At 62.5% G+C, this 15,491-nt stretch overlaps 1 protein-coding gene and 1 long non-coding RNA gene across 5 annotated transcripts in view; one reads left to right on the top strand and one right to left on the bottom strand.

The window, feature by feature from the left end:
* LOC306649639 overlaps positions 1-15,491 on the bottom strand; it is a 192,544-nt gene that overhangs the window by 99,044 nt on the left and 78,009 nt on the right. The window lies entirely within an intron of this gene.
* Positions 1-15,491, top strand: part of CLIP2 (CAP-Gly domain containing linker protein 2) — a 59,165-nt gene that overhangs the window by 13,974 nt on the left and 29,700 nt on the right. For all 4 annotated transcript variants that reach the window (XR_013760667.1, XR_013760668.1, XM_079120727.1 and 1 more), the window contains exon 3: positions 12,302-12,855. Coding sequence is in view for 2 of the 4 variants with exons in the window: in XM_079120727.1 (XP_078976853.1) it covers positions 12,302-12,855 (554 nt within the window). In the remaining 2 variants the exon portion in view is untranslated. The remainder of the gene's footprint in view (positions 1-12,301; positions 12,856-15,491) is intronic.

Below are 15,491 nucleotides of genomic sequence, written 5' to 3' on the forward strand. Positions count from 1 at the left end.
TGCCTTTGTTTCTTACCTGTTTGCAATCGTGCTGCATAAACAACTTGAAAACTGACATTTTGCCTTTTGATTAAGAACATTGAGTTCATTGTTCATGTTAGAAACTTCACTGACTGTAATATGTTCTGATCCCTCAACAGTCAAATCCAGGGCCTGCTGCGTGCCTGGGCACTCCGGGCCACTGGACTCTGACAGTGGGCCCAGCCCTCCTGGGGCTCCGGGTCTGGTGGGGTTTGCTGAATGTACTGGGATCCTATAACCAGGCTTCCAGGCTTGACCAGTCCAGGAGGTCACCTGGACTTCTCCGAGGGCAGGGACATGTGAACTGAGGCAGGAGGATGACAGTTCCCGGGATGGAGAGGGAGGGTGTCCAGGCAGGAGATGGGTTTGTGCAAAGACTCCATGGCAGGCGGAGAGGGAGGGAGGGGTGAGTGGGGCTGGAGCCGAGGGGGATGGGCTGGATCAGGTGGGGGCCGCCTACCCGGGATTTTGCTCTTCCTCCCAAGAGCAGGAGGGTTTTACACCACTAGGAGCATGCGGAAAGCATTTGGAACATTTTCTTACCTGTTTTCTTATTGTCCACCTGGTAATAACACTGTTTTGGACATCTTTGGGCACAACGCTTGCTTCACCTACCCCTCAGGCAGCCAAATAGGACACAACCCGTCTCTGATTGGCACAGAGGTTTTGGGGAGAGACCAGGAGCAGCCAGAGACCAGACTAGACAATCTACTGCCTGGGTAGAGGGTCAAGGACAGTTTGAGCCAAATAGGCATTGGACAGGGAGAGGGAGCTTCAAGGTGCAGCCAGGGGTGGGTCTTCACAGGGAGGCCAACCCATGCAGCCCTGTTGGAAGGCCCAGGCTCCCCGTCTGAGCTCCCTTGCTCATGGGAGGCGTTCCCAAGTCCTGAGCAAAAGCCAGGTGAGCAGGGAAACAGGAGGAAGGGTGTTCCAGGCTGGGGATGGTGGTGCAAAGGCCCTGTGGCTGGAATGAACATGGTTTGTTAGAGAGAGGCCTGAGTGGAGAAGAGGGGGTTGAGGCATGGAGCTGGGGGTGGCAGGTCAGGAGGACGCGTTTGGGTGTGTTTTCAATGTGGAGGGGCTGCAGGGGGATGGTCACCAAGAAGTACCCAGAGCTTACTCACAGCCCCTGGCCGCCCACCGTGGGAAGAGGTTGTGGGGTTGAGGGTGGGAGTGGCCGTCCAGGTGAGGATGTCTGCTGGCTGCCAGGCTGTGGGAGGCCAAGGAGCTCCCTGCCCTGAGTTCAGGGAGGACAGTGACCAGTCATGAATGTGGCGAGGGCTGGGAAGGGGTGGGCCCGCGGCTGTGGGGAAGCCCAAGGCTCCAGCGGGAGAGCTTGGCCTGGGGCGGGGAGGGGCCAGGGAGGGGCGGCAGGCCCGCCCTGGCTGCAGTGTGGCCCTCAGGAAGAGCCCCTTGGTCCCCGCCCCATCGAGTGTGGCCCAGCTCCTGACTCTGATGCAGCTCTCATGCCCTTCCCAGCTCTGTCCCTGCTCTGTGGCCCCGGGCGAGCTCTCTGGCCTCTCTGAGTCTCGAGGGGGATGACCCTGTCCGTTCTAGGGTCTGGCGTGAGTGTGAGGTGCCTGTAGGTGCCCGACTCTGAGCGGGGCGTAGCTCAGGGTGGAGCGGGTGTTCCGCGTGCCGAGGCCCTGGCCCCACCCTCAGGGCTGACAAGGCAGAGCAACGGGAGAGCCATCCATCTCTTTCCCTTCGCCCACTGTGATCTCAGCGCGGGTCTGAGCACGGCCGGCCTCCCTCCCGGCCAGCCTCCAGCCTCCCTGTGCTGAGTCCTGGGCTTCCCCCTGCCACACAGGTGCTGGCTCCGGCAGGCCTGCTTCCCCCTGTGCGGCATCCCCAGGACCCTCTGCCCCGTGCAGTGTGGTGGTGACGTCATTTTAGTCCCTATGGGCCGTGGACTGCCCTGTGGCCCTGGTTGCTTCCTCTTCTCAGGGCTGCCTGGTCTGGAAGCCCCTGGGGCAGGAGCTGGGTGGTCTGCTGCTGGGTCCTGCTGCCTGCAGGTGGGTCCTGCCCCGGCCTCTCCCACTGGGTTGCCGAGGCTCAGGCAGCCAGCTGGGAGCAGACCCTGGGAGTGCGAGGGCCCTGCTCCCACAGACCTGCCTTTGTCCCTGCTCCAGGGTCCCCAGCGACAGGGGCCTGCAGGGAGGGGCAGGCGGGAGGGCCAGGCCAGGACCGTCCCTCACTCTGGTGGCCCCTCAGCCTTTCTCACCCTCTCGTGGACTGGCCGTCTGCTCTTTGTATTCTGGGGTGCCCCCCGCCCCCACCTCAGACTGGCACCCCATGCGCGTGAGGGGTCCAGGGCGCCTCAGGATGTGTCTGGCAGAGGCCGGGGCTGGCTGTCGGGTGGCACCGCTCTGGGAATCAGTGCCATGGCTGCCTCCCAAAGTGCGAGCTCAGCCTCCGGGCAGAGGGTCTGGCAGGGATGAGGCCCGCGTGGGTGCCCTGTCCACCCTGTGACCGGGAGGCCCGTGCAGGTGCCCAGAGCCCAGGTGCAGGGAGCAGCAGGGCGTCTCAGGGGGTGCTCCAGGGGGTCTCATGCCCGGAGCCGGCCCAGGTGGAGGGAGGGGGCTGAGGGTGGTCTGGGGCCCCCGCAGAGCAGCGAGGGCAGCACAGGTGTCCCTGGAGGCTGCCCACCGTGGTCAGGGAAGGCTTGCCCTGGCGAGGACACTGGTGCCCAGGCAGTTGCAGTTTGTCTTGGGCCTGAGGGGGGCGGAGGGGCTCAGGCCTGCAGCTGGAGGCTGGAGGCTAGAGGCTGGAGGCTGCTGCGGGGCATGGTCCTCCCTGTGAACCTCAGGCAGGGGCAGCCAGGCTGCAGTCCAGGTGTCCCTCCTGGCCTCAACAGAAGGGCTGCAGGGACCTGAGCGGGCGCCCTGGGCTGGGGACTGAGCGGGCAGGCCATGAGCCACCGCTGTGCTCCCTCTACCCTTGGGGCTCTGACGGGCAGGCTGGTCCTCGAAGGGCTCTCCCGTCCCTTACACTGTGGCCCTGCCCAGAGACACCTGCCTGTGGCAGCGGGCTCTGCGAGTGTCTCCCACGATTCCTCCGTGGACAGCCCAGTGCACCGCCTTTATTTTTTTGCGGTGCAGGGAAGGCTCGAACCCCCGGCCTGTGCTTGCGAGGCAGGCCCTCTGCCAGCTGGGCTGCATCCCCACCCCGCACTTTGTCTGTTCGCTTGCCGTGACAGTGGGGGTCCCACTCAGGGAACTCTTCTCACTGAGCCAACCGCCCAGACCTTTTGATTTTTAGACGGGGTCTTTCTAAGTTGCCCTGTTTGGCCCGGAACCTGCGAACCTCCCGCCTCAGCCTCCCAGGCAGCTGGGACCACAGGCGAGCGCCACCCTGCCGGCTCCTCTCTTCATTTTAAAGATGAGGCAACAGGCCTGTGGCCCCAGCTGCTCCGGAGGCTGAGGCAGGAGGGTTGCTCAAAAAATTGGAGACCAGCCTGGGCACCAGAAGGAGCCCCTGTTCCCCCCAAAATCGAAACTAAAATGAGGACCAGTCAGGGCAACTGGCCGGGAGGGAGTCCGCTGAGCCAAGACACAGTCCAGCCCTGGGCTAAGGCTGACGGTGGCCGCCTCCCACCAGGCCTGCCTGGGAGACGAGTCCAGCCCAGCTCCAGACGCTCTGCTTATGTGCCCCGCGGGGAAGGGAGGAGTACATGGTCTTCAGGGTGGTCACTGCTGTCCCCATGTGGCCTGCCTCATGCTGGAGGCCCAGGAGGTCGAAGGCCAGCAGGCGCAGACGTGGCCCTGGGGCGGGCACTCTGCTGGGTCACACGGGGCTGCCCCATCGCCTCTCCCTCCTGCGCCCTGAGCTTGCGGCCCCTGCGCCACGGTGCTGTGGACCCCGTGCCAGCCGGAGCGGCGCACAGGTGTGGCACTGCAGGGTGGTGTCTGCCATTGCTGCCGCCAGGCCCCCTCCCCAGCTTGCCCTGGTAGGATGGTGGCTTCAAGCGCGCCAGCCCGGGCAGGACCAGGACCCGCAGCCCTGCTGCCTCCTGCACCACCGCCCGGGCTGCCAAGGTCACCTCGTCCCTCCAAGGCCAGCCGCTCCGCTCCCCTAACCACATCCTAAACTTTTTAATGGCTCAGGACGGCGAAGCCAAGCTGAGCTTTTCCGGGGCCGTGCAGCGGGGGCAGGGCTCTGCCGTCGCTCCTGACGTCGTCCACTATTGATCAGATTGGGCAGCGGTGGCCAGCGCCTGCCTACCCAGTGGCCCAGCGGCCGCACGGCTTCTCCATGGGGAGCTGGCTCTGTTCTCTCCAGGGTAAGCCACCACGTCACCCTCCGCTAGTTCCGGTGGTCCCTGGGAGGGAGCAGGGGGACAGAGGGGGCTTTGAGTTCCGTGGGCTCAGGAAGGACGCCAAGCCATCCTGGGTCGGCCACCCTCTGTGGGTGGACGGAGGGCCCCTTCTTCAGGGTTGGTGACAGAGTGGCGGCCTTGCTAGAGGGATGCCACCAGGGGTGGCTGAGCTTCAGAGGGGCCCCGCCTGGGCCAGGGCAGCCTGGGAGGGACAGACTCAACCTTTCCGGGGGCAGGCGCGCCAGCCGGGGGCTCCCCTGTGGGCTGTTTCCTTTGCCTTCATGACTCTGGGGAGGGGAAGGGGCCTAGAGCAGGAAGCCTTTTGGGCTTGTGGGGCGTTTATGTGTGTGCTCCAGAGCCACCATGGAGGGGACATGGGGTGGTGACTGGTGGCATGTCCATCCTGGTCCTCCTCCCAGGGCTGGTGTCCAAGGCGGGGCGCAAACTCATCCGGCAGCCTGGCGGGCACGCTGTGCCAAACCGGGAGGACGGAGCCCTGGCAGGGGGGGAGCCCAGTGGGCATCTGGACGAGGGTGCTGGGGCCAGGACTTCCTTAGGTGATGCCAAGAGCAGGGACCTGCTTTGCTGGGACACCCTGCTTTGTGCCTGTGCCCTCGATCTTACCTCTCTCTCTCTTTTTTTTTTTGGTACTGGGATTGAACCCAGGGCGCTTAGCCACAGAACCACAGCCCCAGCCCTTTTGAATTTTGTTTAGAGACAGGGTCTTGCTGAGTCGCTCAGGGCCTCGCTACGTGGTTAAGGCTGGCTTTGAACTCACGATCCTCCTGCCTCAGCCTCCCGAGCCTCTGGGATGGCAGGGACATTGCCTCTATGATGACTCCCTCCCACTTCCAGAGGGTCCAGTGTGGGTGGTGACTCAGGCGCTCCCCTCGCTCCCGCCTGTGGCCACCACGCTCCCGTGACAGCCTGCGGGGCAGCACTCTGAGCTCGTGAGCACCTGGCTGGTTGAAGGTGCTCTTTCCTAAGCTTGTTCCAGCTTGGAGGCTGTTCTCTTCTCACTGCAGCTGGTAACAGCCTGCGAACTGTGTCCTGTGGAGCAGTGAGGGAGGTGACCGCCTCCTCCAGGGGCAGATCCTGACCCAGGACCCTCATGTCCCTCTGTGGCTATCTGGCAGGGGCCGGAGTTCTTTGTCCTCCTGGATCATGACATGCTGTCATCATGGGTCCCTGCAGGGCCCCTCGTGGGTCTTCTTAATCCATCCCCATGTCCTCTGTCCCCTGCTCCTGGGCTCCCTCCGCCTGCATGGGGCCTGGGCACTCACCAGGCCGCCCAGACCAGCTCTTCCCCACGTGGCCTGGAGAGGCTGTCTAAACGCTGCTTGCTGGACCGAGTGGTGGCCGCAGTGTGGGGCCCTGCCGCTCCATCGGGGGCAGCTGGACTCCGGTGCTTTGGCTCTGTGAATGACAGAAGAGTGATTTTACTTTCTGAATCACTCCCTCGGGAAGTGGGTCAAAGATTACATTCCCTTTTTTTTCCTCCTAAAAATACTGTATTTCATGTCAAGGATACTTCATCCATTTCGTTACTTTTATCATATGGGCTCTTGATGACATCAAGTCAAAGGTGAGCAGAGGAAACGATCCCGAGCCGTGCCGCGGCCTGGCTTAACCGTAGAGCACTTGCCTAGCATGCCTGAGGCCCTGGGTTTGATCCCCGGCACTGCAAGAAAAGGAAGGGAGGAGGGAACAGAGAAAAGCAGCCCCAGGTCCGGGTTAAAATGAGTCAGCAGTGGTGATGTGGTTGGGTTTCTGTTCTGATGGCGGTGGGGGCGGGACAAGAGGCTGGAGACCCTCCCAGATGGGTCTCTGAGACCCAGAGGGAGGTGGCCTTCAGAGCTGTTCTGCTGAACTGTGGGGTCCTTGTGAGTGACCGGGTTGGGGAAAGAGCAGTGGGGGTTCACGGCCCCAGTGAAGGGTGGGCCGTGGGCCTCCTGAGATGGGGCTCTTGGGGGCGGTCTCTTTGGATCAGGATGTCGTGTTTCACATCCAGGACAGGTAGCTGCTGGACGGGCAGGTCTGGTGGCTCCGCACGTGGTCTGGGCTAGAGAGAGCTACGGGGAACTTAGTCTGCACTTCCTGTATCACCTGGAGCTCTTAGAGGAGAGTTCGTGAATGCCCTATGGAAGGAATGCGGTAGCAGATGGGCATTTGCCAGAGCCCCCAGGAGTGGGTTCGATTCCTGGGTATGAGTAGAAGGTCCCAGCCCTCACCTTCCCTGCACTGGGGCAGGTCAGGGCCTGAGGCTCTGTCTCCTCCCATCTCCCATTCCCGGTTGTAGGGAACTTCAGGGGGTGTTCTGTGGGCCTCCCAGTCTAGGGGAACTGATCCAACAGGCTCCTGAGAACCAACTGGGACATTTTCAGGAATTTTGCAGGTCAGGTGACAACAGATGTTCTTGGAAACACCAGGGGGGGGGCACAGTTCAGTGGTAGCATGTGCGAGGCCCTGGGTCACCCCCAGCAGCTGACTATGAACTTCAGTTAACTAGATTACGTGGGTAGCGCGCCCTGCATCGAAGCCGAGGAAACCAAATGCAGATCATCCTGACCGCAGGGGGCTTCCTACTGCAGTCACTCCTGGTGCCCACGTCCCCTCCTAGCAAAGCCACATGGCCTCTGGGTTTCAGGTTATTTGCTCTCTGGTGGAAACACCAGCTCACCCCTTCCCGCCTCCATGCCCCGGGGCATCCGTTGGCAGCCCAAAACCGGCTGCAGTGGGAGAATTTACACCAGGGATATTGGCAAATGCCACATGTCAGAGTTTCCTTGTTTCCTTCTCCCAGAAAGCTGGTTGTTAGCCACCACCAGCTCGCCACAGAGTGGAGAGAGCAGTGGACAGAGCTGCCCACCAGGGTGGGCAGAGGCCCCAGTCCTGCCCCAGTGGAGCCCACAGCCCATGGGAAGGTCACAGGAGGGCTGGGAGGAGGGTCAGAGAGGGTGTGCAGCCAGATTCTCAGGGGTGGGCGGAGCCCTTCCTTCTAGATGGGACCTTCCCCCCTGTGAGAAGGCAGGACCAGGTGACACCTAGACATATCTCTGGTGTTTAAAAATAAATGTGTGCCATTGTCTTAGGTATTTCATGCCATTTATAAAAGAATGTCAAAGACTGCATCTCGGGCTGGGGCAGAGCGCTTGCCCGGCACGTGGGAGGCACCAGCTTCCATCCTCAGTGCCACATAAAAATAAACAAATGAAATAAAGGCATTCTGTCCACCTACAACCACACACACAAAATTTTTTTTTAAAGATTGCAACTTTTAAGCAGTGGAAGGGATTCGACTCACGGTTCTAGAGGCTGGGAAGCCCCCTGTCTGTTGCTGGCATCTGGTGAGGGGCTACTTGCTGCCTGTGGCAGGAGGCAGGAGATGGAAAGAGGCATGAGGAGGGGGAGGCAGGGCAGGAGGGGCTGCAGGAGCCTTTGTAATGAGCCTACTGAGGGCACCTCTCATCAGGCCCCCGGGCTCAAGTTCCAGCACATTCAGACCTCGGCCACACCGAACAAGCTGGGGGACACACACTCCAAGCTCAGATGGTGCTTTATTTAAAAAAAGAGCGGACGGCCCGCGTTTCCTGACGTCTGTAGTAGATGTAGCGTGCGTGAGGCACTCCACGGAGGGGACGCTTGCGTGTTGGGGGCAGGGTGGGTGTCAGCAGGGAGGCTGTGTTTTGCAGGCTTTGTCACCCAGGGCTCTGACTGTCCCCGAGCCTGGAGGAGGGTGGAGATGATGGGGGAGCGAGTCCCAGGAGACCAGTGGGGGTGGCAGTTTGCTGCCCAGGGAGGAAGGGCTTCAACGCGTCCTCGAGAAGTGCAGGGAGAGCAGGTTCCCAGGTGGGAGGGGACAGTGAACCAGGTGCACTTCTGCGGGAGGAGGCGTCTCCGCCCTGAGCTGGTCAGCGGATGCTGGACAGATAGAGCCCTGGGCTTCTGCTCAGAGGGCGCACGGTGCCACGGCCTCCAGCGAGGCAGGCAGGAGGCTCCTCTGAGGAGGGAGGGGCCACCAGCTCCGTGACTGACAGGAGCAAGGGATCATGGGAAACCACCCTGGTGAGTCCTGTCCCCCACCCTGTGCCAGGCCTCCGGGCCCTTGGTCCCTTTCCTGTGCATGGAATGTGGCATGGGACCTGCCGGTTCCCCTGCGTCCTGCCTCTGCCCCAAGTGGGTGCCGGGCACGGGGGTCCTGCTGGCCGATGCTGGGCAGGTATGGAAGAGGCTGGTGCTCCTTCCCCAGGCAGGGTCTCCATGTCCCTGTGGGAGGAAGAAAGGAGCCTTCTCGTCTGGACACCTGCTGTGGGACTGGTCACCCACGGCTGCCACTCCTCATGCATCCTTTAGCCTGTTCACCAAGTTCTGCTTTGAACTTGACACTCCCCCTAAGGTCTGTGGTGACTTTCTTCTGTGCAGGAGCCGCTGTGCGGGGAGGGGATGGGGGCCGGTGAGGCTGGGCCTGGGGCCTCGCCTGGCAGGGACCACTGGGCTTGCTGGACCCCACTGCTCCGGGCGGAGGTGGACTGGGTCCCAAGGCCCAGGCCCTGCCTGGGGAGCTCCTGAGGCCGGCCGGGGAGGGAGGTGTGGGCTGAGGAGCCCCCTAGCCCAGTCTCACAGCTCTGCCTCGTCCGCTGCTGCCCTGAGGAGATGTGGACACACAGACTGTTGTGCCGACGGCCCCCAGCCATTTCTGACCTTGTCCCTTATTAACTCCTGGGGAGACTGAGGCACGGGCCTGGGGAGGGGCTTGGCCAGGCCTGGGGGTGTGGGCTTCTGGAGGGTTTCCCATGCTGTCCCCAACCTCAGGCAGCCGAAGGGGAACTGAGGAGGGTGTGGCCTGGGGCCAGGCAGCCCGGACCACCACAGGAGGAAGAATGAGGCCCGGCAGCTCCACCCGGGCGCCGCGCCTGGCGACCTGGATTTTAGCAGCTGTTGAAACAACTGGTCCCCCGGCCTGTGATCCCTAGGAGGGTGGGGGTCAGGGAGAGATTACCTGAGGGTCCCTCTGGGCCTGGACAGCTGGGGACGGGGACAGCTGGGCAGGCTGCTTCTTACTAAGAATAGGCCCCTGGGTCTGCGAGTCCCCGGAGTCCCTCTCTGCAGCCTAAGCCGAGAGGGCAGGTAGAGCCGGCCACCACGGCAGAGGTCTCAAGGCCACCAGGAAGGGGCTGCCACCTGCCCAGCGCACCTGCCACCTGTGATCCAGAGGCACTGTCTGGAGCCAGGCCAGCTTGCCCTCTGGCCTGGGGACCTTGGGCACGCCCCCTGCCCTCTGTTTCCGAATCTGCACTGTAAGAAAGTAGAGATCGCAGGCTCCCTGTGCAGTCCGCAGACAGCAGCTGCTATGTCAGTAGGCAGAGCATTAACCCTCATTGATGGTGACAAAGCCCGCAGGGTCCTTGGGTGGCGTCAGGAGGGGGCCGGGGGCTGGCGTCATTGGATGTGTGGCATCCTCCCGGGTGGCTGCTTTTCCCCTAATGGAGGGGACGTCAGGCCTGGTGGAGGAGTCTGCAGGGAGCCTGGCGGGCCGGGGTGTGTGTGCACGCTGGCTCCCCCTCCCGATGCTGGCCTGGCCCCAGCCCGAGCTGCCTGTCCTAGGTCAGGACTGGCCTCCCAGGAGCTCAGTGCAGATGCGCAGAGCCGAGCTGCAGCCTTGGGGTTCCCATCTTGGAAACCCTGCAAAGGGCTCATCTGCGCCCCTTGTTCTACATTGGGGGTCCAGTTTGCCTGAGGCCACCAGAGCCTGCCTGGAAGCCCTTCTTGCATCTCCTGGGCCTTTTGTGTTTAAAATTTCTTCCTGAGCCAGGCGCAGTGGCTCACGCCTGCGATCCCAGCTACCTGGGAGGCTGAGGTGTAGGGTTGCAATTTTTTTTAAAGATGTTGATAGACCTTTATTTTATTCATTTATTTACACGTGGTGCTGAGAATCGAGCCCAATGCCTCACACACAGGAGGCAAGCACTCCACCACTGAGCCACAGCCCAGCCCCAGGATTGCAAATTAGAGCCCAGCTTGGGCAACTTCAGCAAGACCCTGTCTCGGCATTTAAAAAGGACTGGGCTGTGGCTCAGGGCTGGGGCACCCCCAGCACCCCACCCCAGAACAACCCTCTGAATCCCCAAGTTTCAATGTGCATCATTCTCATAAAAATTCACTTGTAGGGCCGACCACTTTATGTCTGCCTCCAGGGAAAACCCTATTAACAGAGGTAGAGCCGAGGAGCCCGAGGCTGCAGGTAGGGAGGAGCGGGAGGCCTGGGGGCTTGCCAGCAGGTCTGCGGGCCTGGGGCCAGCTCCCTCATGCCCTGCCTCCTGGGGTCTCAATGGCAGGAGCGAAGAGCCTTGGGGTCTGCAGCCCAGGGTCCCTCCCAGAATTTCCCTCTGAGCAAGACAGGAGTCCTGCGTGGGAAGGGCAGACAGCCTTCCTGCTTATAGGCTGGAGCCGCAGGGTCTGCACGCTCTGGGGAATAGGTCCCTTGGGAATCCAGGCTCAGGGGTGACTGTGGTGTGGGTACTTGGCAGGTGCTTGGTACACATGGGTTGGGTGAATGAAAGTGCTTGGCACCAAGAGCCACAGGCCTTTGGCCAGAGCTTGGCTCTGTTACCCACCGTCTGGAGCCAAGGTGAAGCACCTGGTCACTCTGACCTTCGGTTTTCTCACCTGTAAAATGGGGCAGAAGGCGACCAGGTGAGCTGCTGCTCCTCCAGCTCCTGGCAGAGCCTGACCTGGCGCCATGAGCCCTGGGGCTGTTCAGCTGCAGCAAAGCACTTGGTCTTCCAGGAGCCAGGCTCCCGGGCAGATTCAGCCCCCTCACCCCACCCCGGGCTCCCAGTGGCTGCCCAGGCTCAGGGTGGCTGCGGTACCTGCAGGGAGATGGCCCATGCTGTTCTCCCCCGGACCTACGTCCTGTGCATCTGCTGCAGCCCTGCGAACAGTGGCTTGTGGAGCGCCTGGCCAGGCTGAGCCCTGGTGGTGGAGCCACGGCCTTGGGCCCTTCCCCGGCTGGCCGGGGGAGGCCTGGAAGCAGGCGGGTCTGAGGGCCTGGTGGCAGACTGCCCCCAGCCGCACCGCCCATCAGCCTCTGGAGCCTCTGCTGATGCTTGACAAGGTGGGATGGAGGGGCGGCCTCGTCCGGGCTGGATGAGAAGGATAATGGACAGCATGGGAGACTGTGTAAGACCAGCGCCGAGTGGCTCAGAGTGGAGTCGGTAGCCAGACACACCAGTAGCAGCAGCCCAGGCCCTGCTCTTCCTGTGGGCGACCTTGAGTGAGCTGCGCCCCATCCTGTGCACAGCACGCTGGAGCCCAGGCCTGGGCAGCAGATGCCCCCACTTTGAGTCCCATTTCTGCTCTGTGTCCCTGAGCTGGGCCTTTGCCTCTCTGAGCCCAGGTGGTTCTTCCCATTAGGAGGGGCTGGGTCAGGGGACCCTTAACAACAATTGGGACCAAAGCCCAGAGTTCAGCCCTAGGAAGGGAGCGGTCAGGGGCTGCTGCCTCCGTGGCAGACCCCGGACTGGGGCTGCTGCCTGGGGAGGTGGAGAGGGGGATTTGGGTGGGGCGTCTCAGGCTGTGGAGAGGCAGGTTGGGAGCCTCGTGGGGGCTCTGGAGCTCTCTGGGGCGAGGATGAGGACACTGACCCCTCCCTCAGCGTCTGGGTCCCACATGGGGCTGTGGTCTCTGTTAAGAGCTTAGGCCTGGTATCCTCTGGGATGGGATGGGTTTAGCCCTGGCTCTGGATCTTGAGTAACCTTGAGCAGTGGACATGACCTTGCTTGCCAGGAAGCCCCTCTCAGAGCTTAGAACCTTCCAGAAGACTGGACGGGTGGGGAGACCCTGGGGGTGCCCAAGGCCATGCTGCCCGTGTGCCTGCCCGGCTCCCCGGCCAGGTGGCACCTGGGCCACCCAGCTCGGCTGTCCCCGGGCTCGCGGTCCTAACCCAGCCTCCCTCCTCCGCAGGCTCCCCGCTGCACAAGCAGGCGTCCGGCTCCCCGTCCACCGCGGCCGCCGCCGCCCCCGACAAGCCCGGCGCCAAGGCGGCGGAAGTGGGCGATGACTTCGTGGGGGACTTCGTGGTGGGCGAGCGGGTGTGGGTGAACGGCGTGAAGCCCGGCGTGGTGCAGTACCTGGGCGAGACGCAGTTCGCGCCGGGCCAGTGGGCGGGCGTGGTGCTGGACGACCCGGTGGGCAAGAACGACGGCGCGGTGGGCGGAGTGCGCTACTTCGAGTGCCCGGCGCTGCAGGGCATCTTCACGCGGCCCTCCAAGCTGACGCGGCAGCCCACGGCCGAGGGCTCGGGCAGCGACGCCCACTCGGTGGAGTCGCTCACCGCGCAGAACCTGTCGCTGCATTCGGGCACGGCCACGCCCCCGCTGACCAGCCGCGTCATCCCGCTGCGGGAGAGCGTCCTCAACAGCTCGGTCAAGACCGGCAACGAGTCGGGCTCCAACCTCTCCGACAGCGGCTCTGTGAAGCGGGGCGACAAGGACCTGCGCCTGGGAGACCGCGTGCTGGTGAGTGCAGGTGGCGCCCATCGCGGCTCTACCCCAGACGAAGCTGGAGGGAGGGGCTCCGGAGGGCTTAGAGGGGTCCAGGCTAGGGCATGTCCTCATCAGCACCACACCGAGGAACCCAGGAGACAGGCCAAGTAGGCTCTGGAGACAGCTGCTGTGTGGCCCGGGGCTGGCGTCTGAGCCTCTCTGAGCCTCTGCTCCCCACTTCTACAATGGGGCAGTTTTAATAGTGCCTGACTGGTAGATTGAAGTGCATCACCAATGTCATGCATCTGTGCAGTAACTGACCCTCAAATGCCTGTGAATCCCGGCCATCACTGATATTATCCGTTGACCCAGCCTGCCAGCTGGAGGCGCCAGACATGCCCTGGAGGAGGCTGGCACCGAGTGCTCCCAGCCCCTGCCCAGGGCCAGCTGGTACCCACGCCTAGTCAGCAATAACCCCAGTGACCTGTGTCCAGGCCAGGAGACCGGGGCCACTGAAGGCTTCCTACCAATTGGTGGTCCCAGTCGTCAGAAAGGAGACGAGGGCCCCAGGTCCTCTGGAACCTGGATCTGTCCTTCCATGATCTGAATGGCGGTATTTCTTGGGTACCTACTGTGGTCCAGACCGAACGGCGGTACCAAGATGGACAGGACAGAGCCTTGCCCGTGGGTCCCAGCTGTCCCTGACCGCTAAGGACCACAGCGTTGGGAAGGGGACAGCACCCAGGGAAGTCCCTGAAGATGGCCTGGCACGAGCAGCCGGTGGGAGGTATTTGGGGAGAATGAGGCTCACCTGGAGCCCCAAGACTGGGTGGCGAAGGCTGAAGGGCCTGAGGGCCCCCAGGGTGTGGCTGCCTGGGTCCCTCCCCTTGCCCTGGAGGCCTCTGGGAAGAGCCTTCGGGTGGGGGACAGAGGAAGTGCTCTCACCCAGGGCCAGCTCACCCTCGGGCTGGCGCTGGGAGGTAGTTTTGTCATCCCCTTTTCGGATGGAGAAACCGAGACCTAGGAGTTGGGTCACTTGTCTGCGGTGGCAGCGCAGAGTCTAGATTCAGACCCGCCCGGGCCTGCCGCCTGTCTCTGGGCCCGCTGCTCGCTCTGCCTGCCTCAGGGCTGGCTCCCCTGCGGAGCTGCTTTGGGGTGATCCCACTGGCTCCTGCCCTCCAGCAGCCTCCGCCTCCAGGGGAGGGAGGCAGACCTCCGCAGCTCCATGCAGACTCTGCTAAGCGCCCTGAAGGAGCAGTCCTGGTGCTCTGAGTGGTGGGGGAGGCCTGGCCTGGCCTAGGGCTTCCTCAGGGATGCGTTAGGCTAAGCCTGGGGCGCATTCGGTGTGCTGGGGAGCTTTCTGTTACTGCAGCAAATACCCAAGCTAATGAACTTATAAAGCAAAAAGGTTTCTTTCAGCTCACGGTTCTGGAGGCTCCATCCTGTGATTGATTAACTGTGACTTTGGGCATGGAGTGGCATATCATGGCCAGAGGACATGGTGAGCACAACTGCTCACCTCATGGCCAGGGAGCAAAAGAGAGGAAGAGGAAGAGACTGAGGTCCCAGAGTCCCCCTGAAGGGCACACCTCCAGTAACCTGAAGGAGCTGGACCACCTCCTTACGTGTTGGCCACTTCCCAGCAGGGCCTCCCTGGGCACCAGGCTTTTAATGTGTGGGTCTCCAGGGGACATTTCAGATCCAAACTCCAGCAGCTGGCCACGACCAGGTGATAGGGACAGGAGCTTCTTGCTATGAGAGAAGAACAGAGGCTGAGAGGTGGGACGAGGCTTTGCCTGCACAGTGGAGGCTGCCAAAGGCCTCACGAAGGCAGGTTCCCTTGTTAGTGCCTCACGCCTGCCGCGGCGTGAGGTCAAGATCAGGGGGGTCAAGAGCCAGGAGGCTGTGGGAAGCTCCCGGGGAAGAGGCTGGACGCGTGACCCCTGCGTGTTCCTGTCCAGGGATCTGGTTTTGAGGTGTCACGCTGCTCTTCTCAGCGTGACTCGCAGGGAGCTGGTACCCAGCCAGCAGGACCCAGGCAGATGGCTTAGGACCTCACCCGGCCACCGGGGGAGGCCTGGGGTCCCAGGTAGCCACGCAGGGAAGTCAAGCCAAGGCCTGTGACTCTATGCTGCTGCCCAGCCGCATGGTGCTGCGTGAGTCCCACTAAGCCCACTTCACTCGTTTCCCGTGCATCCCAACAAAATGGCCCCGGTCGCCTTTGTGGTGCTTTCGTGGGGAGCGTTAGGAGCTCTGGTGGGAGCCCATGGCGGTGGCGCCCACCTGTAGTCCAGAAACTTGGGAGGCTGAGGCAGGAGGATCCTAAATTTGAGGCCGGCCTAGGTAACTTAGTAAGACCCTATCTCAAATATAAAATAAAAAGGGCTCAAATACATATGTCACATAAAGGGTGAGGCCTGGGTTCTGTGCCCTCTGGGGAGGGGGAAACTCAGGCTGTGCAGTTGCTGACCAGCCCTGGGTCCTTGGGCTGGGCACAGGAAGCTCTGGCCCAGCTTGATCTTGCCTGGAACTCCCGGGCCCCTGCTCCCCTGCAGGAGTGGGACTTCTGCCTGTGTTGGGTGTCCAGTGCTCAGAGGCTGGGCACGCAGGGGAGGGACAGTCCAGCTGGCACAGGGTGGGCACTGCCACTGCTGGAAGTGTCGCCGGGC

The sequence above is a fragment of the Sciurus vulgaris genome, assembly GCF_902686455.1.
Source record: "Sciurus vulgaris genome assembly, chromosome: 18".
Taxonomy (NCBI): Eukaryota; Metazoa; Chordata; class Mammalia; order Rodentia; family Sciuridae; genus Sciurus; species Sciurus vulgaris.